Source organism: Telopea speciosissima, chromosome 8 (assembly GCF_018873765.1).
Source record: "Telopea speciosissima isolate NSW1024214 ecotype Mountain lineage chromosome 8, Tspe_v1, whole genome shotgun sequence".
Lineage (NCBI taxonomy): Eukaryota > Viridiplantae > Streptophyta > Magnoliopsida > Proteales > Proteaceae > Telopea > Telopea speciosissima.
The window spans coordinates 12,885,843-12,911,381 of NC_057923.1; the positions used below are offsets into that span (position 1 = coordinate 12,885,843).

At 40.2% G+C, this 25,539-nt stretch overlaps 1 protein-coding gene across 3 annotated transcripts in view; it reads left to right on the forward strand.

Annotated features, from left to right (window-relative positions):
* Positions 1 to 966: 966 nt before the first annotated feature.
* Positions 967 to 25,539, forward strand: part of LOC122671543 (alpha-glucan water dikinase, chloroplastic-like) — a 48,759-nt gene continuing 24,186 nt past the window's right edge. The window contains exons 1-17 of one of the 3 annotated variants that reach the window (XM_043868823.1): positions 967 to 1,104; positions 1,497 to 1,788; positions 3,555 to 3,596; positions 3,686 to 3,795; positions 3,905 to 3,983; positions 4,128 to 4,219; positions 4,301 to 4,454; positions 10,422 to 10,646; positions 10,817 to 11,155; positions 11,250 to 11,357; positions 11,501 to 11,599; positions 11,714 to 11,851; positions 11,974 to 12,062; positions 17,757 to 17,891; positions 18,177 to 18,339; positions 18,472 to 18,561; positions 18,638 to 18,823. In XM_043868823.1, coding sequence (XP_043724758.1) covers positions 1,513 to 1,788; positions 3,555 to 3,596; positions 3,686 to 3,795; positions 3,905 to 3,983; positions 4,128 to 4,219; positions 4,301 to 4,454; positions 10,422 to 10,646; positions 10,817 to 11,155; positions 11,250 to 11,357; positions 11,501 to 11,599; positions 11,714 to 11,851; positions 11,974 to 12,062; positions 17,757 to 17,891; positions 18,177 to 18,339; positions 18,472 to 18,561; positions 18,638 to 18,823 — 2,325 coding nt within the window. In that variant the 5' untranslated portion in view covers positions 967 to 1,104; positions 1,497 to 1,512. Of the gene's footprint in view, positions 1,105 to 1,482; positions 1,789 to 3,554; positions 3,597 to 3,685; positions 3,796 to 3,904; positions 3,984 to 4,127; positions 4,220 to 4,300; positions 4,455 to 10,421; positions 10,647 to 10,816; positions 11,156 to 11,249; positions 11,358 to 11,500; positions 11,600 to 11,713; positions 11,852 to 11,973; positions 12,063 to 17,756; positions 17,892 to 18,176; positions 18,340 to 18,471; positions 18,562 to 18,637; positions 18,824 to 25,539 lie in introns of those variants that run through there. The other 2 variants (XM_043868825.1, XM_043868824.1) reach the window with 2 other exon arrangements.

A 25,539-nucleotide genomic window follows, 5' to 3' on the forward strand; every position in this document is an offset into this window, starting at 1 on the left:
TCTGCGCAGATGAGCTAAGGTGGTTCAAATGGCAGTGTTAGATAAGTTTCTTCTGGAGTTCTACTTTTGTTCTACTTTTCTATCTTTTGCCCAATTTTTTTTTCTCTGCTCAACAGTATTTAGTCATTTTATCTTCAATAAACTAGAAGAGCGCAGACTAGATTCAACTTTTTGTTGAGACCAATTCAATGTGGGTGCTCCAATGCAGAGTTCGTTCATGACAAAACAAGTTCTGGTATGAAGAACACCAATGTTGCAAGCTTTTGTTAATTTGTTTTCATGAATCAACTGTCAATTCTGAGTTATAAAACTGAAAAAAAAAAAGAGATTCAAAGCAGCTTTATTCACACCAGCATCCATTTAGTGTTTGGTTTATTGGTTAAGACACATCATTCTGTGGAACCGCAGGAAGAGGGGTTCGCAGGTTGCAGGGGAAAGAAAGAAGAAGAAAGGGGAAGAAGATGGAAGAAAATCTTTTTTCATTTAAATAACTAAGGGGGTAAAATAGACATTTCAACTTTGGTGCTAACTTAACGTCAGGGAGAAGATTGATATTTTGATAATATTTGGGGTGTCTGTGATATTTAATATAATTACAGGGAGTGTCCGTGAAATTTTCCCTAAAATTTATGGCTTGGCTTCGATAATTCTGTAAATTCAGGGGTATTTACGTAACTATAATTTAAATATCCTTATTTCACGGATCCCGCCCATGGTGGCATTACTTCTAATCTTTTGCTTTTCCAGTTTTCCCCAACATTTCGCACGTGTGAGGCTCGTATCTTCGAAGGTGGCTTCAGTCGTGGATCAATAGTAACGTGCCACGTATCGAATCAATTTAAGATAAGAGGAACTAGTACTACGTTGTCGGCTTGCGGTTCCCGAGTGTGTTGCATTGGGCAGGAGCTCAGGAGAGACCGAGAGAGAGAGAGAGAGAGAGAGAGAGAGGAATTGCAGAGAGCAGAATTGAAGTGCAGATTCATATGAATCATGTTCTTTGCTTTTTTAAACTTCAGGTTTAGATATTAGAAGAGAACTCGAAGATCTGGAGCGGAAGAACTTGGATTCTGGTTTCTGTCTTACCTCTGAGAATCTTGGAACGAGGTAGTAAAGTTGATTCAATTTCGATTACACTGAATAGTGCTTTGATCTGATCGAATGCTTACATTTAATTTTTTTTACAAAAAAAAATCAGAATGGCTGTTGAGCTCCAAAATCCAAATTCATTTGTTTAATACTAATTTAAAATTCCGTGCAGAATTTGTCAGCAAGCAGTCATGAATGAATATAATCGATACTAATTGAAGTACTAGATATCTCAATGTCGTTTTGAGCTCTTGAATCGTAAATTTGTAATTCTGTTTTGTTTTGGTTTAATTATTCTCCAGAAGACGTTCTCCTAGCGGAATTGCAGGCTTGCAGCCACCTGATCAGATTTCCTTCTCTCTTCCCCTTTTTCAATCTGATTCTAGAATTTTCTTCTCATCTTTTGCCAGAATTTAGTAAAAGAACATGAGCGATACCCTACGCCATGGCTTATTCCACCAATCTCTTTGCCGGTCTACTATTCTAGAGCATCATAGTAAAACCAATTCACAGGGAATCTTTATAAAGGCGTTGTTTCCCGCTTCACCGGCCAAACCAGGAACGGTACTGTTATCGAAGGCCCTAATTCCCACTAAATATCGAGAGAACGGCCTTAAGGTGGAAAAGACAAACATAATAAAGGGAAGACGCATGGTTTCTGTTGTTCCACGTGCAGTTTTAACTACAGGTCCTGCTTCCGAGGTATTTTTTTTTTCATATGGTTTAGATATGGTTGTTGTCTTCTACACAAGATGTGTTCTGTCAATTTGTGATGTTCATAAAGCGCTTGAAGCTTGGGTATCATCATGTGACCTTTCTGGTGCAGTCAATTATACTGCCTATGTGTTCAACTGGAGATGATGAATTGGTTCTTCACATGATTCATCCATTGAGTTTCTTAAGATTTTGTTTGAATACTCGTGAAAAATGCATTTAATCCCACTATACTTGTTTTTGACACTACAAATTATAGAATCTCTATGTTGATGAAAATTGAACTATGGTGTGCTCGACAATTTACCAACAGAGGACGAGTTGAAAAGCTTAAGTTAGGTAGCTGTGTACTATGAGGTTACAGAGTAGAATTGTCATTACTTTGTTGTCAACAATTTGGAGTGCACTTTGTTATGTCTCTTTGTTATTTGTAAAACATACTAAAACAGTTAAATATTGCAATCATATGCTCTTTTGTTTTATTTATATTTTGAAAACATGAGCGTTAAATATGGTCTCAAACTATGTAGCACAGAGATACTGCTTTACACCCCCCCCCCCCCCAAAACCCCCAAAATAAAAGTCCAGAGATATTGTACCAACCCTGAGAAAAAATGACTGTATACAAATGGAGATGGGGACTGCAGCATTATAAATAAATCCATGGGTGAAATCTTCTTGATGCTTATATATAAAAAAGATATGATGAACATTTCCTAACTATTTCTTGACATGATCACTCAAACTCAGTTGAATCTGTATGGGCTGAAACTTCAACGGTAGATGATTGACTTGGACTCTGATATTGGTTATTGAGACAAACCAGGATCTGCAACCAGTAACTGCAATAGAGGAGAGAGAGAGAAGAGAGAGAGAGAAGAGAGAAGAGAAAGAGATTGAGGGAGAAGAAGAGAAGGGACTGTCAAGAATAACATTCTATAGCTTAGCAGTTCCCCTCATCGTATATTTATAATAACCAAAACATTTACAAAAGAAAGTCCAATCCTAGTCTAACTCTAATTTAGGAAAGTAAACACTAGTCCATTGGGAAAGAATAAAACCAAAGATAAAGATAACAATTAACCACTATATGGACAAACCCCTTATCGTGATACATATCTTAATAGTTATCTAATTGAGCTCTCTGTGTTTTCAGCGATCTTCAGTGTCTTTGTTTTCCAAATGTTGTGTTAAAAATCAAATCGCAACTTAAAGGCTTTAATATAAGCTTTTCAATTTGTGGTCTTGCTTTATATTTACCTAATAAGAAAATTGGTATTAAATTGGTACAAACCAAATTGGTTACATTTAGTTTGTAAGATCCACGTTTGCTTCAATAAACAAGTCTTTTGAACTTGAGAAGTTTGTATTCAAAATGAAAATGAGTTTTACCTTGGGTGTGTCTATCAACAAAATTCCTTTGGTTGCGCTTTCATTTGGTATTGGAGAGGGAGTTTAGTTAGACTAATGAAAACACCAGAAATTCTTTTCTCTACTTCTACATCAGTGGATTTCGTCTTCAACCATATGGGGGATAGACTGTAATAATATTATGTTGATTTTCTCTTGAGTCTTGACATCCGTAGGCTTGTGGCCTGATGCACCAGAAGTGTCTTGGCAGTTAGCTAGTTATAGATTTATATATGCTCCTGAACCTTGATTGATATCCTATAAATTCACTGAAAGATTTTGATAGCTATTGTCTACAGTGATGTATCTTTTAATCTTTCTTTTTTCTCCCTGTCCTTTGCCAGCTTTCAAGAAAATTCATTCTTGATGGAAACTCCGAACTACAGGTAATTTTATCTTGCTATATTGTTGAACCTGGCTGGAAATGAGTCCAAATAAGTTTGTAATGCAGTGTTTTATACCTGCAACTGGGCAGATTGGTATTAGTGCTCCTACTCAAGGACCAGGCTTCCAAATAGATATTAAAGTTACAAATAGCAGTGATTCTCTTATTCTCCATTGGGGTGGCATTCCCTATGGAAAAAAGTAAGTGTGTAGGTGTGTCTGGGTGCTCTTTTCCCTTTCTTTTAACTTCTAGTTTTTTCCCCCCATTTATCCTCTATGGATGCCTTTTCTTTGATGCGACTCTTTTTAGGAGTTGGGTGCTGCCCTCTTGTCGACCTAATGGAACAAAGCTATACAAGAACAGGGCTCTTAGGTCACCTTTCTCAAAAGTGAGTTTTATGTAGTAATAAAATCTTAAGCTTCTGGAAATGCATTCCATTTGATATTTGCATAATGCATATTTGTTTGTTTTCTGTCAATGAAAGGACTTCATATATTGATTATGTTGTGTTTTTTCTTTTCTTTTCGTGTAGTCTGGTTCTGATTCCTTACTGAAAATAGAGATTAATGACCCACAAATAGAAGCAATAGAGTTTCTTATAGTTGATGAGGCACAAAATAAATGGTTAGTGTTCTGCAATTTTGATGATTTTGGTATGGTAACTTACCACTCTTTTGAAGTGAATCGACTTATTCTATTGTGTAGGTTCAAAGATAATGGGCACAACTTTCATGTTCAATTAGTACGAAGTGTCAAACAAAGTTCAGTTGTTTCAGTTCCAGAAGACCTTGTACAGATTCAAGCTTATTTGAGATGGGAAAGAAAGGGTAAACAGCTGTATACTCCAGAACAAGAAAAGGCAAGAGACTGATGCTCCTTTTTCAATTCTATCTTGACCATTTATTGTGGCTTATGTGAATGAAAAAGAAAATTATTTGTGCCACATTTTTCGCATTTGGGTACTCTTTGTTTACTTTGTGTCATTCTCTTTTAGCATCTTGCTAATTTCTATTCAACAGTGAAACTTCAGACCTTACAAATAGATTTGCAAAAGTTGAGCAGGCCTTTTGGCCAACTCTTTGCTTGTTACACTCACGATTCTCTACACTTAAATGACTTGAGAGGATCGGATTCTATGGTTCTAGAAGAAGTTGGAGTGTGTTATCTTTGGACTTTGGTCAATATTGTGATGCATGCTTCCTTTTATAACATGGACAGAAGTTTTGTACAATTAATTCATCCAGTGCTAAGTTAGTACAAAATTTACTTATAAGAAAAGCAGTGCAATGATTATAATCATTTTTATGTTTCTTGACTCTCATGCTTTCGGTTCCAATTTTTTTTTTCTGGTTTAGTGCCAGAAGTGGTTACTGTAAATTTGAAAGATTAGTTCAAAGTAATAAAAGGGAGTAAGACGAGATGAGAGAAGAGAAGAGAAGAGAAGAGAAGATGAGAGGAATGCTTGGGGAGAGAATCAATTTCTCTTCCCTATATTTGCTAACTTGTCAATGATATGTACATCAATACCCCCACACTAACATAAAAGCACCTAGGGAAGTAGAAGAGAAAAATATAAAAAGCTTATAACAAAGTATAGCCAAGTACTCATAATACCCGTACTACATGAACTCTAACACTCCCCCTTCAAGTTGTAGAATACGTGTCATACATGCCCAGCTTGCTCAATAGGATACTGAACTGGAGAGCGTTAATCTCTTTGGTGAAAATATCGGTCAACTGGTCCCCTATCTTTACAAAAGGAATGCAGATGTAACCAGAGTCAATTTTTTCTTTAATGAACTATCAATCCACCTCAATATGCTTTGTCTGGTCGTGTTGCACAGGATTGTGAGCTATATTTATAGTATCTTTGTTATCACAATGAAGCCGCATGGTTCTTTTAGTATCAAACCCCAACTTTTGGACCAACCTTTTTAATCATAGAAGTTTGCACACTCCATGAGCCATGGCTCTAAATTCTGCCTCTGCACTTAATCTAGCCATAACAGAATGTTTTTGCTTCGCCATGTAACCAGGTTACTACCAACAAATATGCAATATCTTGATGTAGATCTTCTGCCAGAGACAGATCCTGCTCAATCGGCATCAGTGTAGCCTTCAATCCTCAAATGGTTGTGTCTGGGGTACGATAACCCTTTTCTTGGACTGGATTTCAAGTACTTGATGATGCGATATACAACATCCATGTGCATACTCCAACAACATAGGCAATATCAGGGCGACTCAAAGAATATAGATCAACTTCCCTAGTAACCTCTGGTACTTCCTGGCATTAATTACGAATGATCCACAGTCTTCACCTAACTTATGATTTTTATCAATAGGTGAGTTTCCTGGTTTACTGCCCAACAGTTCTCTCTCCTTGAACAAATCCAACATAAACTTCCTTTGACAGATATTTTTTCCCTTTTGTGACCTTGATACTTTAATTCCCAAGAAATATTTCAAGAGTCAAAGGTCCTTGATCTCAAACTGTTGGACTAAGTAAGACTTAAGTCTTTTTATCCCCTCCCGGTCATTTCCAATCACCACAATGTTATCCACATAGAAAATTAGAGTTGTGATGGTACCATCACCATGTCAGGTAAATAGAGTATGATCAGCTTGAATCTTTGTGTATCCATTCTTATAGTAGTTTGTCTAAACCTCTCAAGCCAAGGCTTCGGGGATTGTTTGAGGTCACATAGAGCTTGTTAAGAAGATACACTTTCCCTTCAGCTGAGGGAAACATGAAGCCTGGTGGGGTTTGCATATACACTTCCTCTTCCAAAGTCAGTGAAGTCACTATAGAGGAATGCGTTCTTCACATTCAGCTGATACAGTGGCCAATCTCTATTGGCTGCCAATGATGAGAGGACTCTTATTGAATCAAGGTTTTACTCCCTCTCTCTCTCTAACGGTCGGATCTGCTTTGAGAGAATATCGGTGGCGAGACCTGAGAGTTCGGCGATCCACTCGCTTTCACCTTAGGTGGATAATCAGGTGCGCCTACAGCTCTTCTCGGATACTTCCAACATCACTCGGATTCCCTGGTGTGGAACGCTACTCCCTGGAGGTGGGGCTGTTGATGCTTGGAGTGAAGCTCTGAAACTTTGAAGCTCTGATTTGTTGTACCTTTCGGGTAATCGGCTCCGGTCGCGAGATTTTTTTCGCTGGTGTGGAAGGACTTTGGTAACCTCCTTCAGCTATTTGTATATAACTAGGTTACACCCACCCCGTCTTCCTCTCCCACATAAGCCTCTCATTGACCCCACATTCCCCATCCGAAACCATTCCCGGATCTCGCGCTCCCCACACCCGACTTCGTCACTAAATCCCTCACTCACCCCCTTTGTTCTAACCCATTCCCTGAATCTTGCCTGATCCCATTTATTATGCCTCATCCCCGAATTGATTGCGAAGGTTGAATCCAACCTTCTCTGACCCCCTCTGTCCGAGGAAGGTTGTCTTACATCTCTCATAGAAGGGGGAAAAAAAAAAAACCAAACCCATACTGGTGCCCGCTGCCCTGCAACTGAGCCGAACAACCTAAGGGTGCCTCGATAAGGTTCCTTCGAGAGAGCTTATTTGCCCTGGGATTAGGAGATCTCTCAGAGGGTTACAGGTGTGACCCTTCCTGTCATTATGTTATGCATATTCTATTTGGTAACTGAAGCCGAACTGCTATTGCCCTTGCTCAAACTGAATATCTGATTTGGGCAAAACTTACTCCAGTAGAATACTTACTTATATCGCTGCTATTGATTTTGTTGCGCTAAAATCATTTGTTGCTTATTTCTATCTTGCTAGCTATATGTTGGTAGTATCCTGTCTCTCCATGTAACACTTTTTCACTTCATTCTTAATACAAATTTGCTGACCTTTAGCAAAAAAAAAGCTATATGTTGGTTCATTTACTTGTGTTGGCTTTCCCTTTTTTTTTTTTGTGTGTGTGTGTGTGTATGAACTGCATGTATATAGTTGAACCCCTGTTTACCTTGCCTCATTTTTCTGGATCACTCTATGTTTAGCTGGGCTATTTTTCTGCCTACCTTCTTTTTTTTTTTTTAACCCATCTATATCTTATCTCATTAGATTGCATATTATCTTCAGCATGCTTACCTACTAAGAGCACTTGATGTTTTTTTTACTACTTCCATGCTCCCCTTTGTGTTAAAATATTTCCATAGTTTTCCAGCTCCCTTATGTTGACCTTGTTTACTTAGGTATTTATATTCCCCTAGTAGTATATATCCTTATTTTAACTATATTATCGGTGCATCAGGTAGGCAGCCGGCACTGTATTATTCTCTGCCAATCCTCTCTGCATGGATCCTTTCTTGAGTGTTTTATTACCTTTTATAATATATGTCTGTTTTTGTGGGACCACATGTTAGGGTGTTCCCCGTAAGCGACGCGTCACATTGGAGCCCTTGTGCGGTGTCAAATAGTCAAGGGCACTCATACTGTGGTCGTGTGCAGGTTAAGAAGCCACTCCAAAAGCGTAGGATTAGATTAGCATCTTAGAACATTGGTTCCTTAACGGGTAAGAGTCTAGAATTGATTGATGTGATGAGGAGAAGAAGGATCAATATTGTTTGTATTCAAGAGACTAGATGGAAGGGTAAGAAAGCTAAGGAGTTTGATGACTTTTAACTATGGTATATGGGGGAGCAAAGTGGTAGAAGTGGAGTGGGAATTGTAGTGGATAAAGTCCTAAAGAATGATGTAGTGGATGTTAAGAGACTTGAAGATAGGATTACATCCATCAAACTCGTGTTAGAGAATGAAGTAGTCAATATTATCAGTGCTTACGCTCCCCAAGTAGATTTGGACGAAAGTAGTAAGTTTCCATTTTGGGAACACTTGGATGAATTAGTGGAAGATATGAGTCAAGGAGAAAAGATCATTATAGGTGGTGATTTGAATGGTCATATAGGGAGAGATCGTAGAGGCTATGAGAATGTGCATGGAGTTTATGGATTTGGTGAGAGGAATGAGGGGGGTATCTCAGTTTTGGATTTTGCGGCTGCTTATGATCTGTCCATTGTAAACACTTGCTTTGAAAAGAGAGGAACATTTAGTCACCTACAGAAGTGGACGACATAATAGCCAAATAGATATCTTCCTAACTAGAGGGTTTGACAGATTGCTTTGTAAGGATTGTAAAGTTATCCCAGGGGAGAGCCTAACCACCCAACATAGATTGGTGGTCATGGATATGTGCCTCATTACGTAGGATCGTAAGATAGGGGAACCTATCCGCCCTAAGGTAAGGTGGTGGAACATGAAAGGAGACTCCTTGAAGACATTTACTAACAAAGTGGTCAACCAAGGAAAGTGGAAATTGGAGGGAGATACTAATTTGATGTGGAACGAGATTTCTTTGTTTATTAAGAAGGTGGCTAAAGAGGTCCTAGGGGAATCGAAAGGAAAACGTCATTCCCTTAGGGAGATTTGGTGGTGGGATCATGGAACTAAAACTCGGGAGATATTATTTTTTCCCGGGGTTGAGACGAGATGGCATACGAAACAAGAAAGTGCAATATTTCGTCGAGATCTTGGGTCGACCCAGATCTTAACCCAACTCAGCTTATAAAACTTGCAGATATCGAGATATCTCGACCTGTCTCGAGCTATCTTGACCGAGAGGCTGTTCCATGAGCTGCTGCCTCTGGTTTTTCACCATTTTTGGGCTGGATTTCTTCGGAGAAGTTGCGGCCGGCATCATTCAGTCCCAAACCATCCACACCCATACATGCCTCAATATGACAATAGCAGTGGATCTCACGCCTCATGGCAACCGCCTCTTCTATACCCTAGGATAGGGGACTTGGCATATGTTGATGACAACACTTATATAAGTGTTGTGGCAAACTATGTGCAACACTACATCAACACTATGACATGGGAAGACTGTGTGGAACGAGTTGGGATTGAATACGTGTGTCAATCACATTTTATGGGATGATAGAATGCATCTTGTTGATTTACTTACATCATCCAAGTAAGCATGGGTTAGCATTTCAACTGAGAATTTAGCTCTGGTTGGTGTGCCGGTGGGCAAACATGATCTGGATTTTTTTTGGGGGGGAGGGGAAGGGGGTGGGAGGGATGGGGAGCCATTTCTAGAGGTGAAAGGGTTGCCTTTGTTACAAATCAAAATTTCTTTCCTCATTGCCACCCCCCCCCCCCTGAAAAAAGAAAAAAGAAAAAAAAAGCAAAAAGAATGAGAAAAAGGAAGTAGTTATAAAATTCCATGGGAAAAGCTTAATATTTTTCAGCCATTTAATTAAACATGATATCTTGAAGATCCTAAAATCTCACAAATAATTTTCTTTCTAACCAGTTCATGTTTATCAAACCATTAAAGAAATGGCTGCTTATTGTTTTCATTTCTTCTTGCAAATCTTAGATCGCAATTTTTTTGTGTATGGATGAGTGGATCTAATTTTCTCTAAAAATTTAGGTTAATTAATTCAATTTAAAAAAAAAATTTGTTAGTATGTTTGGGTAGAGTTTTGTTCAATTCCGGTATTGCAATATCCCACTAAGTTGATGGGAAGTTCTTTTGAAAGGAAGCAGTAGGGTTTGATATGGACGTTGTATAATGAAAAATCTCTTCAAAAATCTCTTCTGTTCAATATAACACACTGATACTTCAGATCATAGAACATTCTTGGACAAACATCCAGTCTTTCAGTAATCACCTTTAGAAGTAGCCCATATGTGATGCTTGAAGTGGAAGATTAGGGCTGAGTTGGATGATTATCTATTTATTTTCTTTAATTATTTACGTTCATTGAGAGAGTTATGCATGCTATAGGAGGAATATGAAGCAGCTCGGGCTGAATTACTGGGTGAAATTGTCAGAGGTGCATCTGTTGAAGAAATTCGAGCAAGATTGGCAAAAAGTGATGACAAGTATGAGACAAAAGAGTCCAATGTTCCTGAAAGTAAGAGCAAGATACCTGATGATCTTATACAAATACAAGCTTTTATACGGTGGGAGAAAGCTGGGAAACCCAACTATTCACCAGATGAGCAACTTGTAAGTTTAAGCTTACATCTGACATACAGTTGGTTATTGCCTTATTGGTTGATGACTTGCTTCATCTTTTAATAGAACACATTTGAATTGATTCTCTCTTTCATATAATTTGGAAGATGGTCCTCATGCATTTGCTTGTAATCCTGACCTGCATTGTTTTTCAAAAACAGAAAGAGTTTGAAGAAGCCAGGCAAGAGCTGCTAGGTGAATTAGATAAGGGTACCTCTCTTGATGAAATACGAAAAAAAATTGTGAAAGGAGATATCCAAACTAAAGTTTCCAAGCAGTTAAAGAAGAAAAGTTATTTTACTGCTGAAAGGATTAAGCGCAAGGAAATGGACTTTATGCAGCTTCTGAATAAATTTGTTACTAAATCTGTGAAAGAAAAGGTTTCTGTTCCACTAGAGCGCCCAACAGCCGTTGAACTTTTTCTGAACACCAAGGAAGAGCAAGATGGTGGTTCCATCCTAAATAAGTCTGTTTTTAAGATTGGTGATAAGGAGCTTCGGGTGAGTTATCCTATGCTTACTAGTTTTCTTTCCTCATCAAGATAGTACTTTTGGAATTCTATCCCTAATTGTTGGCTGCTTTTGACATTTCAAGGTAACTGTGACCAAGCGTTCTGGTCGGACAAAAATTTATCTGGCTACAGATCTCAAAGGGCCACTTACCCTTCATTGGGCTTTATCCAAAAAAGCTGGAGAGTGGGTGGTAAGGTGTTAATATCCATTAATAGTTAAAATTTACTGGAAGAGGGTGGATGCCTGAATCCATTAAATTATTATTATTATTTTTTGTATTTCTTGTGTTTGTCTTTATGCTGCATAAATTTGTGAGGTGTGGGGCTTTCTCAGGCACCACCTCGAAGCTCACTGCCCCAAGGTTCAGTTTCACTAGATAAGGCTTGTGAAACACAATTTGCAAAGAGCTATTCTGGTGAACCTCCTTGCCAGGTACCTTCCATGAATTTAGGTCTTTTTTAATGTGCCTTAGTACTGAAGCAATACATATTGTCCATGGTTAGAATATTCTGTTGAAAAGTCTTCATCTTCCAATTTTATTTTCAGGTGCAATCCTTAGACATCGAGATTGATGATGAAAATTTTTCTGGGATGCCATTTGTGCTACTATCTAGTGGTAGCTGGATAAAGAATAATGGCTCTGACTTTTATATCGATTTTGTTGGATCTAAAAAGGTTAAAAAGGTTGTTCTCATTTAATTTTTATAATATAATTTGTTGTATATGTTTTTCTTTGTCATGTTTTGGGTTCTACTTCATCGTACACTGCTTTCTACATTTAGTGATTAGATCTCTTTTCATGAAAGGATGCTGGTGATGGCAAAGGTACTGCAAAGGCTTTGTTAGACAAAATAGCGGCTATGGAGAGTGAGGCCCAAAAATCTTTTATGCATAGGTGAGTAGGTTGCTCCTATCACCCCCCCCCCCCCAACAAAAAAAAAGAGAGTAGGTTGTGGGCTCTTGAGCATGTGAGCCTCTCATTGATAAGCCTTATTTTTCATATACTTATTGTACTTGATGTATTGAAAGAACTCAAAAGCATCACATAGAACATTTTTAGACTAAGTGAGATATGCTGATTTATGAACAACTGTTTGCGATATAGGATCAATTATTTGTATGGTTGACACTTCTCACATCCGTATACATCTACTTATACATTTCTGGTAGGCTGCTATATCCTATTTTCTCATTTTCTTAATTAATCGACGCATTACCTTAATTGTCCCAAAAGGGTATGTAAATAAAAAAGATATTCTTGAGTTATATTGAAGGAGGTCAAGGATAACACTGCTGTTATTTTGATAGGTCTAATGTGTTCTTCTCGGATACATAGAGTTAGACTTGCAATACAAACATAATATTTGTCATATGCTGCCAATGCTGGGAGCCTGGGAATTTTAATGGCGAACGGTAACATATGTCTTCCAGTCATTTATATGAATCAGAAAGAAAAATGCCATCCGAAATTCAGGATCAATTACAAGCTTTGTTTTGAAATTCGGTGGCATCTTCTGTCCCTCCATTTTTTCTTGAATCCTACTTGTTTCATTAGTATAAATTCTTTATATACAGAACTACAGCAGCATGGGTTGTGATGGTCCATCAAACTCAAGATCTGAATAACCGACCACTAGCTTGCAGGAAGTCTTGAATTTCTTGATCCAACATATGAGTCATTCATCTCTTTTGCTTGATTGAAGTGACTCTCTCCCCAAAAAGTGTTGGCAGGTTGGGTTTATGTCTTGTATTTTGTAGTGGCCCACATAGTTATTATTGGGTTGGTATATGTTTAGGTCGGGCTTTGGGTTTATTACAAGTAGAGAGGGTAAAATTGTAATTGTGTGGGAATGTTTTAGGGTTTCCTATATATTATCTCTGGGGGGGGGGGGGGGTTAAACACTAGAAACAAGGGAGATCACATTGTGAGTGTTTTTCTGGCTCTGTGAAAAATTCTTTGGTTCTCTCGAGTGGATGTAGGCATTCGTATCAAACCACGTTAAATTCCTTATGTTGTGTGTGATTGTTTGCTTGGTTTCTTCCTCGTGTTTTCGCATTCATTCCCAACAAGTGGTATCAGACCGAGGTTCAACAGATTGTCACAGGTGGTGCGTTGGGATCTGGGTAATGGGTGTTGCATAGAAAAAGTGGAGGGAGTTATAGTTGCATTTCAGTTTTTCTTTGTGGAAGTGCATGGATTGTTTTCCCTTTATGTATAGGGGAAATTAGATAGGGAAAAGCATTGTACGATTCCGATACAAAAATGAAGAGAAAGAGAGTGAAAAGGGAATGGTGTGTTGTATGGCGTCCGAGGAAAGAGATACGCACAAAAGTAAGGAAGAAAGGAATAAAACAAAAAAGAAGATAAAAAGTGAACCACATGCAGCCCTAGGAAGGAGAAAAAGTGAAGGGGAATTATTGCTTCTTCACGTGGAAGGGAGAAGAGAAGAGCAACAAAAGGAAAGAAGAAGGTAGAAGAAGTACGGTGGAAAGGAAGGAGAAAAGTGCCGCACTTCACCGAAAGTAAAAAAGGGAGAAGCTACGACTATGTTCGTTTTTTTTTTTCTCTTGATAAAGAAGGTGGGATAAGAGAGAAAAAGAAGAGTTGGGCAGAATTCAAGGTGTGAAGTGTTTGTTCACGGGTGGAGTTGTAACCCAAGGTTTTCTGGCTCTATAAGCTCAATGAAGGGTGCGGTCCGAATTAGGCAGATTCCGCTTCGTTGGAATAGATCGTGCAAGATCAATAGCGATCAAGTTTGTTGAGGTTGATGGCAGGCACAAAGGGTTAAGATTGGGTAATTCGGATGGAGATGAAGGGTTCAACCTTCTCCATAGAGTGCTTAAATGGCTATAATGTCTTCACCTTGTAGCAACATTGGTTGAAGAATGTTACTACCCTACAGTCAAGGCTCTCAGGAAGAAGTCAGACAAGCCGGATAAGATAACAAAAGATGAGTGGCTAAAGTTGAGGGATCTAGTGAATAACACGATCTAGTTGTATCTTACGGATAATACTCTTCATGAAGTCATTAGGTTGGTGGATCCGGAGGAAGGCTGGGCAAAGTTGGAGAGCAGGTACAAGTCCAGGTCATTGATAAACAGGTTGTTTTTTAAGAAACAGTTATATGGCCTTCAGTTGTCAGAGGGAGCAAAATTAGAGGTGCAGTTAGACGGATTCAACAGGATACTGACAGAGTCGTCCGCTCTAGATGTTAAAATCAAAGAGAAGTACAAGACATTTCTCCTGTTGGCTTCACTACCTCCTTCATTTGATCACATTATGACTTCACTATTGTTTGGTAAGGATACCTTCAAACTTGACAAAGTTATTGTTGCTTTGTTGATGGATGAGATAAGGCGGAAAAACAATAGTGAGTGGGTATTAGAGTAGGGTAATGCTTTGGTTATAGGTGGTGGTCAAGGCAAAGGCAGATCATATAAGAGGCAGTAAGAGTTTGACAATAATAAAGGTCGCTTCAAGTTTAATGGTCATAAAGTAAATTGCTATGTCATTTAAAGAGGAATTGTTCAAAGTGTAATGAGAATGAAAAGGAGAAAGAGGACAAGAAAGAGAATGGAGATAAATCATCCAATGTTGTTGTCATGGAAGAGTCCTAGAGTGATGGAGATATCTTTCTCACTATTTTATCTGGTACGGAAACTTTATATTGGATTTTAGATTCTGGTTGCTCATTTCATTTGTGTTCAATCAGGGATCAGTTTGCTACATATCATGCATATGATAATAGGTATTGTCAAAATGGCAAACAATGCTAAAAGCAAGATTGTGGGGATTGGGGCTGTACAGATTGTCGGATTTTTATGTTTGATGGGATTGTGTGAACTTTGATTGTGGTTAGACATGTGTTGGATCTAAGGAAAATTTTGATTTCACTTCGAACACTATTCGAGAGGTTTCAGATGCTCATCTGAAGGTGAATTCTTAGGGTTCTAAGGGGGGCCATGGTTGTGATGTAGGCGTAGTTCGAAAACTCAGTGAAATATCGCTGAAACTTCGAATATCTCGAAGATCTCAACCTGCTCGAAACGAAATTACATACGAAATATAAGACTTGCACAGTATTTCCGAAATTTTGATGAGATTTCAATATTGTTTGTACCATCTCTCTGAAATGATCCAAAGTCATATAAAAAGGCATGGTCTCGCGACTCATTTCGAAATTTCGACATAACTTCAACTTCGCCACATCACCACTCCATACTACTGGAATACACTACTGGGGGTTGCCACTTCACTTCAAAGAGATCAATTGCTGCTTACTGGGGAAGATTTGGCTCCATTCAACTATTTCAGGTAAACTATTTTTTCCCAAAAACTATTTTTTGGAAAAAAATATAACAATACTGTTTGTATGGGGGTAGATTGCAGCTGCGGAGGGCTACTCTCATTTCTTATCACACACTATGACGTGGCATGCATTTGTCATGCAGATGGAGAACAATGCATGTTTTCTCCATCGGACCATGAGCAAACTCAATCCAGCACGTCATAGTTCATATCAATAGACAGTCACAGTATTGTATTGTTGGGACATGGAAGACTAGGGTGTCTGTAACATATGTATTTGTTAAAGGATTTGACCCTGTTCGTTTCTCTTAGTTCCTTTGTTGAAGTGTGTAATGTAACTAGGTACACTATAGTGTCTAGATTCATTATGCACATGTTGATTGTGCTGAGTAGATCTTCCATATTTGTAATAATCCTAGATTATAAATAGAGTGGTGGCCTCTGTCATCTTGACAAGCCAAATCATTCTCTTTGTCTTTTCTCAACTGTATTGTTTACTGTACTTGGATGTCTATGTACTATGTATTGTTCACTGTACTTTGTAGTTTCTACTTTAAGTCTGTAATTATTTCTTAAATAATTATTCAATATTATGTGCCTTCATCCATTATTGCATAATTTACTTGCCAATTATGTCTCAAAGCATTCAAACATGTGTGAAATAGGCAATATTACATAAAGGTTCGACGTTTAATGCCAACCAAGGGTGCAAATCCAAAACATCAAATTGGATGCTTTTTTTTTTATAATTTAAAGATTTAAATATGTTTATTAAGCCTAAAACAAGCTTCCCCTATAGTTTTAGAGCCAACTATGGCCGTTTGCACACCGAAACATCAAAATGAGAAAGAAAAAAAGAAGCAATGTTTCAAAATTTCGAAGTTTTGGTGGTTTTAACTTGGTCAAACACCAAAACGAAACAAGTTTTTTAACTTTGGATGTGGGGACAAATGATTGGTAATTTATACAGACTTGTAGGGAGTGTTAAAATAGGTGGGGTTACCGTTGGAATCAGGTACAAATGGATGATGAAGACTGTAGACCGTTCAGGTTGTGAATACATGCAGATCTGGAAAGTAATGGCTCTGTTTTACTTTGGATTTTATGAGAGGAAGTGATCTCTCCGACCAGGTTGCAGCGGTAGGAGTAGAGTCACATCACATCGAACAGCAGTGAACTGTGAGGGGCACCTCAGGCAGGGGTGTGGGCCATGCTGGTTTGGGTGTGGGGACAAGCTGAGACAATGATGGAGTTCACAGAATTGGCGTCATCACTGTTCTTGTTCAAGGTGGCTTGTAGAATCTAAGCAAAGGTGGAGATTGTGGGTTTATCTCTCGTTTTCTGTAGTGGCCCATATTGGGCCTGTTTATGTATGGGTCGGGTTTCGGGTCCATTACATGTACATTAGGGTTTCTTATATATGATCTCTGTGAGGAAAACCCTAGATACAAGCGAGGGAGATCACATTATGAGATGGAGAGTGATGTAGAGTGTTTTTCTGGCTTAGTAAAAAATTCTCTGGTCCTCTCGGGTAGATGTAGGAATTCGTGCCGAACCATGATTAATTCCTCATATTGTGTGTGATTGCTTGCCTGATTTCTTCCTCGTTTGTGCACATTTGTTCCCAGCAAAAAGCTATAAGTTGATCATCAATATTACAGAAACTCTGGTTTCTCCACTTACCATCTCTCAATTAATAAATAAATTGTGTTTTATTTGTTGTCTTCAAAAATCTATTTGTTTGTTCAAATTTAATTATACCTATCATATAATGTTGGACTTGTAACTTTTTATGTTCTTTTATGCTAAAAGAGCTCGACAAAAAATTGGTCTATTTTGACATTTTGCTGAACCCTTAAGGCCCTCAGAGGTTGTTATGATACCTATATCGAGGGTGGTGCTTCCTATGACATCTGTGGGGAACCATAGTCCCTTCCCTCCGTGAAACAGACTCCTCTCTCTCTCTCTCTCTCAAATTATTATTTGAATTAAGAACCTTTCTGATTGGATTAATCTATGGAGTGTACTTGCTAAACAGACTCCTCCCTCTCTCTCTCTCAAATTAGTATTTGAATTCGAAACCTTTCTTGTTGGATTAAACTATGGGGTGTACTTTCTAATTTTCATTGGTTAAAGTTGGTTTTCTTCTAGTAACAGCATTGGCCACATGACGAAAAGTTCATCTGTTTGTTCATACAATTTTTTGGAGGGTTTATTTGGAGGCTGTTATGACGATTGCATTAAAGATAAAATAATAAACAACATTCTGTTCTGTCACAGATTTAACATTGCATCAGATTTGCTAGCGTGGGCCAAAGATGCTGGGGAATTGGGTCTTGCTGGGATCTTTGTGTGGATGAGGTTTATGGCCACGAGGCAGCTCATATGGAATAAGAACTACAATGTGAAGCCACGGTAGTTCTCTTATGAAATCTTTGTTCAATTTACTGATGTATTAAGTTTTCTTTTCCTTTTTCCAGGCTAAGTTATCAAAATTCTCACTCAAACAGTCAATCACTGGACTGCTTACGAACTCTAGTGTTATTCACAAAATAGAAACCAAACCTTGTGCACAATTTCCTTCGTAAAAGAACAATCTTGGGCTTCTTTCCATCTCTGTTGAAAAATGAGTTACATGTTCTGTAAAGTTCCTTCTACTTTTCAAAGCTAAAGCCAAACTTTGTCTTTCCATCCTTGCAGTGAGATCAGTAAAGCTCAGGATAGGCTTACAGACTTGCTTCAGAATATATACATAAGTTACCCTCAATACAGGGAAATCTTGCGGATGATCTTGTCTACTGTAGGCCGTGGAGGTGAAGGAGATGTGGGCCAGCGCATTCGAGATGAGATCCTACTCATTCAGGTAGGTGTTCAATCTACCTTTAGGATATTTCTTTCTTTTCGTAAGTTTTTACATTTTTTTTTATCATTTAAACGCTCTTTCCATATTGGAATGTTCATTTGCAAAATACAAAGAGTTGCTGGTTATCTGCAGAGAAATAATGATTGCAAAGGTGGAATGATGGAAGAGTGGCATCAGAAACTGCATAATAACACAAGTCCCGATGATGTTGTAATCTGTCAGGTATTTGAAATGCAAATTATGATGAAATTTTTATCAATTTTGTTGCTGAATTTGTCTCACAAAGCATTTCATGCAGGCACTTATTGATTATATTACAAGTGACTTCGACGTCAAAGCTTACTGGAAAACCCTGAACTCAAATGGGATTACTAAAGAGCGTCTTTTAAGTTATGATCGTGGCATACATTCTGAACCAAATTTCAGGAGAGACCAGAAGGATGGGCTTTTGCGTGATTTGGAACATTACATGAGAACATTGAAGGTTGGTTTGAATAGCTTTTATAGTCAAAATTTTAACCTTTCCATAAGCTTAATATGAATTAAGGCTGCAGACTCATCTTGCTTCAAGCATCAGGAATTATTTTAAGTGGAAACATGTTCTTGAAGGGTTTTACTTCTTTGTTTTTAGAATGCACAAAGTTATTGATGAAAATGATTTGAGGAAGGATAACTTGTGTCCCAAGGGAGCATAGTCATGTTCTATTTATAATAAGAGGTGAGAAAGAGAAAATTACAAGGACACCCTCAAAGCCATATGTTGAATTATTTATCCACCCGAGTCCCCCTTTGGACAGTCCGCCGTGTTAGAGCTCCTGTATGATATACATATTGTTTCCTCCATTTCCTACAAGGTCGGTCTTTTAGAGGAAGCAGTTCCAACGTGGTATCAGAGCAGGCAGGGGTCATGGTATCGAGTCCCCCTGAGAGCAGGCAGGTGTTGAATTATTTAACCACCCGTGTCCCCCTTTGGATAGTCTGCCGTGTTAGAGCTCCTGTATGATATACATATTGTTTCCTCCCTTTCCTACAAGGTCGGTCTTTTAGGGGAAGCGGTTCCAACACCATACATAATTACAAGGATACCTAGATCACACTTTAACCCCACATTACAACAATCCCCCTCAAGTTGGTGCATAGACGTCACACATGCCCAACTTGCACAAAATAGAATGAAAACCCTTACTACTAAGTCCTTTAGTGAAAACATCCGCCAATTGTTCTCGTGACTGGACAAACAGAATACAGATAACACCTTGATCAAGTTTCTCTTTGATAAAATGACGGTCTATCTCCACATGCTTTGTCTTCTCATGCTGAACTGGATTGTGGGCAATGCTAATCGTAGATTTGCTATCACAGAATAGCATCATGGGTGAGTTGGAGATAATACCAAGGTCATGTACAAGGCCCTTAAGCCATAACAGCTCACATATGCCGTGTGCCATAGCACGGAACTCTGCTTCGGCACTCGAACGGGCAACCACAGGATTGCTTCTTACTATGCCAGGCCACAAGGTTTCCTCCAACAAAGGAACAATAGCCAGATGTTGTCCTACGGTTATTTGGAGATCCTGCCCAATCAGCATCTGTGAAGGCTTTTATATGCATATGAGAATGAGGAGAAAGAAGGATCCCTTTCCCTGGAGCTGACTTAAAATATCTCAAAATACGGTACACAGCATCAAGGTGTGTGAAGTATGGGTCATGCATATACTGACTCACCAAACTTACAACATGGGCAATGTCTGGTCGATTATGGGAAAAGTATATCAACCTCCCTATGAGGCGTTGGTAACCTCCTTTGTCTACTAGCTACCCATCTTTGGCCTTGAGATGTGTGTTAGCTTCACGTGGAGTATCAATAGGACAACAACCAAGCATCCCTGTCTCAGACAAAGGATCTAAAGGTATACTTCCTTTGAGGGAGGAAGATTCCCTTAGAAGAGCGGGCAACTTCAATCCCAAGGAAGTGAAGCAACTGCCCCTAGTCTTTAATCTCGAACTCTTGTCCCAAATAAGATTTTTTTTTTTTTAGTGAATAAAAAATGTATTACCAAAGAAAGCCCGAGATGGGCAAGAAAGAAGAACAAGGGAGAGCTGGGGGGGGGGGGGGAGAAGCTACAAGCCCTCTAGGGAGGGGGCTGCAAAATGGTACAATCAAGGTCCCAGGCTCTAACAATATGCCTATTCCTGGGAGAATCAATCAAGGATTTGTGGGGGAGAAAGCTCAGCTTCGTAGAAACATCAAAAGAGATGGACTTCCAAATCAAGTCGAAAGATCTAGAGTTGGTAGACCATCTCCGAAGGTTTCTCTCCATCCAGATATGGTAAAGCGAAGCTCCAAAGACTAGCTTCCCAATGGCGTCGCAAATAGAGTCTCCTAGGAATGACCTGAGCATCCAGAGCCACTCTCGATCAAAGGGTAAGGGACGCCTGCTGCGGGGCCAAATGAACAAAAGGGCTTTTTTCCAGATGGTTTGGGAGAAGGGGTAAGTAAAGAAAAGGTGTTCAATGTCTTCAGAATTGGACCAGCAAAGGGTGCAAGAGGGGTTAGCATGGATGAGAAAGGTTTGGGTGGGAAGGTAATGGTTGAGGGTTCGCCAGACAAGGAAACTATGGTGGGGGATGTGACCTTTGAACCAAACCAGGTTGTGCCAGGGAACAGGGGGCATGGGGGCGGACAAAATTCCAAGCAGAGCTGAAGCTAAAGAGGCCAGTAGAGGAGGGGAGCTAAGTGATTTTGTCAGCATTGGATGGGGGGGTAAAGGAGGGGAGGGAAGGCCAGATCATGGAGAGGATGGGGATGGGGGGGAAAGGAGGGGACCAAGAGCCAAGGGAGATGATAGAAGAAAGGAGTGCATCCTTAGGGATGCTGGAGGAGTAGATAGCTCTGGGGCCAAAATGGTTGAAGAGAACTCCAAGGGGGTGCCAAGGATCAAGCCAAATGGAGGTAGAGGAGCCATCAGCAATGGAGAAGGAGATGGCTCGTAGGGCAATGTGGCGCAGGTGGAGAATCTTGCGCCAGATGAAGGAGGAATCGGGGTGGATGGGGACGGTCCAGATGGAGTTATTTTTTTAGAGGTGGAAGTAGACCCATTGGACCCAAATAGAATCATGTTTGGAAGAGATTTTCCAGATTAGCTTAAGGATACCCGCAATGTTGGAGTCTTGGATGCGCTTAATCCTCAGACCTCCCTCTGCTTTGGGGAGGTAGATAGATTTCCAACTGATAGGGTGAAGGAATTTGGAAGTTTCCTTTCCCTTCCAGAGGAACGCGCAAAAGAGTCTTTCCATAGCTAAGGAGGTAGCTTTTGGAATGGCAAGAACTCCGCACCAATAGATGTAAGAGGATTGGAGGACCGATCTGATGCATTCAAATCTGCCCGCATAGGAGAGGAGCTTGGCTTTCCAAAGTTGGAGACGCTTGCGGATATTGTCAAGCATGGGGGTGCAGTGATGGCTAGAGAGCCTGGCAGGGATGAGAGGGAGGCCAAGGTATTTGACTGGAAGAGTGCCAAGGGAGAAGCCAGTCAAATGGAGCAGATTGGCTTTAGCATCATCAGGGATCCCCGAAAGGAAGAGTTTGGATTTGAGGAGGTTGATACGAAGCCCAGAAAGGCGATCGAAGAGGTGAAGGGAGGACATGATGTTGGAGATAGAGGAAGGGGAGGCTTTGGAGAAGATCATGAGGTCATCAACAAAGGCTAGATGGGTGAGATGGATGTGCTTACACTTAGGAAGAGGGGAGATAAGGTGAAGGTCCGTGCTAGCTTGGAGGCTTCTAGAGAGGACTTCAAGGGCCAGGGAGAAGAGGAAAGGGGAAAGGGGGCAGCCTTGACGGATACCAGCTTTCGCGTGGAAGAACCCTACGGGGGAACCGTTAATGATAACCGAGAAGGCAGGGGAGGAGATGCAAGCAAGAATCCACCTAATGAAAGGCGGAGGGAAGCCCATCAAAGACATCACGTCAGCAATAAAGTCCCACTGAAGGGAGTTGAAAGCTTTGTGAAGGTCTATCTTCATCAGGGCGGCAGGAGAATGGGATTTGTTGTCGAAACCTCTAGCGATTTCAGAGCAGAGGATGATGTAGTCAGCAATACTCCAACCAGAGATGAAGGCAGACTGGTTTGGGCTCACTAAGGAGGGGATGACTAGCTGGATCCTATTGGCCAGGATCTTTGCAATGAACTTGTAGAGGAGGTTGCAAAGGGAGATAGGCCTGAAGTCAGAGAGGGAGGACGCGCCATCTTTTTTAGGGATGAGGCAAAGGAAAGTCTGATTGATCTGAGCCAGCTAATTGGGGTTGAAGAAGAAACTGCGAATAGCAGTGATGAGCTCAGCTTTGATGTGATCCCAGCAGCTCAGGAAGAATCCCATGCTAAAGCCATCAGGCCCAGGGGCCTTGTTGGACTTATGGGCAAGGATGACATTGGAGATCTCCTCGTTCGAGGGAATGGCGAGAAGGGAGCTAGCGAGAGAGGGAATGGCGAGAAGGGAGCTAGCGAGTAAGAGTAATATGCCGAGATGAGGGCATCCTTGCCCTCCCTCCCCCCTTCTTCCCCCATCCCCCTTGATCTCATAAACAAATTTGTCCCTCCCTCTCTCGCTAGCTCCCTTCTCACCATTCCCTCGGACGAGGAGATCTCCAATGTCATCCTTGCCCATAAGTCCAACAAGGCCCCTGGGCCTGATGGCTTTAGCATGGGATTCTTCCTGAGCTGTTGGGATCACATCAAAGCTGAGCTCATCACTGTTATTCGCAGTTTCTTCTTCAACCCCAATCAGCTGGCTCAGATCAATCAGACTTTCCTCTGCCTTATCCCTAAAAAAGATGGGCGTCCTCCCTCTCTGACTTCAGGCCTATCTCCCTTTGCAACCTCCTCTACAAGTTCATTGCAAAGATCCTGGCCATAAATCCCAATCAGGACAATGTCATCAACATAGACTATAAGAACAGTAATGTGATCACCAGATCGCTTAATAAACAAGGTGTGGTCAGCATTGCTTTGAGTGTACCCAGCCTTAACTATAACCTTATGAAAACGCTCAAACCAGGCTCTTGGCGACTGTTTCAACCCATATACGGCACGCTTCAGTTTGCATACTTTCCTTTATGTTTCCTTGCTTGTAAATCCTTGGGGAACATCTATATATACCTCCTCTTCGAGTTCACCATGAAGGAAGGCATTTTTTACATCAAGTTGTTGTAGTTCCCAGCCCAAGTTAACAGCACATGAGAGGATAACGCGAACAGTGTTTAGTTTGGCAACAAGTGCAAAGATTTCTTGGTATTCATTCCCATATGTTTGGGTGAACCCCTTCGCAACTAACCTGACTTTGTACTGATCCACTGTTCCATCGGTTCGTTGTTTTACTGTGTACCCCCATTTGCAGCCTGCAGACCTTTTGCTTGGAGGGAGAGCAACGAGATCCCAAGTATCATTTTTTTCAAGATCTCTCATTCCTCTGTCATAGCCTCCTTCCATTCCGAATCTGCCATTGCATCCTTCCAAGTCTCGGGACGGGAAATGGAAGACAAGGAAGATACAAATGCATGAAAGGAAGGTGAAAGAGAATTATAAGACACAACCTGAGAGATAGGGTGTTGAGTACAACTCCTCGTCCTCTTACGGACAGCAATACGCAAATTCAAAGAGTCAACATCAGTAGGAGAGGGAGAATTACTGGGTTCTGATGAGGTAGTGGGCAGTCCTGGATTTAAGAGGATCAATTGGCTAGGTAGAGCCGTGGTAGTTGTAAACTTGTAATATCTGCTAAATCTTTGCCTTTGAGAAATCGAGAGCGAGTATACACCTACAATGGTTTAGCACTTGGTACATTGTTAGTAGTTGGTTGCACAGGCTCAATAAGATCAGGAAGAGACAATGAGGGGCTTTCAAGAGGAACGACCATCGGCACATCATCACTAAGAGACTCCCCTGAAGAGGTGCCGAGTAAGAGTAATATGCCGCAAACTCATGAAAGACAACATCCATAGTGACAAATAGACGACGAGAAGGCGAGTGGTAGCACTTATATAGCCCTTTTGAGTAGCAGAATAGCCAATGAAAATGTACCGGAGTACCCGCGGATCAAGTTTGCTGGCAAGATGGTGATTACATGCAAAGCACACACAACCAAAGACTCGAGGAGGGAGAGTAAAGGAGGACCAATGCTGAAGCACATCCAAAGAGGACTAAGAACCCAATACGCGAGAAGGCATGCGGTTGATTAGGTAAGTTGCGGTAAGAACAGCCTCATTCCAATAGTGTTTAGGGACATGCATTTCAAAACATAAGAGCACGTGCGACCTCCAAAAGGTAGTGGTTCTTACGTTCCACAACATCATTTTGTGCAGGAATATCTCCACAACTAGTCTGATGAATAATGCCAGCAGCAGCAAGGTATGACTGAAAAGGATGTGCAAAATTTTCCCTGCCATTATCACTGTGAAGGACCGTAACAATAGCATTAAACTAAGTTTTAATCATGCTATGAAAAAATTGAAAACATTGAAATACTTCACTTAATCACTTTTTTGGTGCATCAAATAAACCCAAGTAGTACGAGAATGACAATCAATAAATGTTACAAACCAACGATAACCAGAAATGGAAACACAACGGGAAGCCCCCAAATATCAGAATGAATTAAAACAGAAGGTTCATCACTTATATTATCTGAAAGAGGATAAACAGCACGGGTTTGCTTGGCAAAGACACAAGCATTACAAAAAAAGTCATTAAGATTACAATTCTAAAATAGACTAGGGAAAACAAGAGACAAAGTCCTAAGAGGTGGATGGCCTAAATGCCTATGCCACCAATGCAACTCAGATAAAGCAAAAGCAGACGAGTCCAACTGATGGGCCTGAGGTTGAAGAGCTGGGGCTGTAACAGAACAATCCTCCAGCAGATAGAGTCCACCATGCATGCTACCACTGCCAATCGTTCGCCTCGTCACAAAGTCCTAAAATACTCAATTAGAAGAGAAGAATGTGACTTTACAGTTTTAGTCCTGAGTAATACTACTAATAGAAAGAAGATTCGTAGAAAAGTTAGGCATATAAAGGACAGATAACAATGGTAAAGAAGTAAAATGGGAGATAAATCCTTTTCCGGGGACAGAGGAAACAGAACCATCAGCAACTCAAACGCGTTCTTTACCTGAATCTGGAGAATAGGTGGAAAAAGGGCT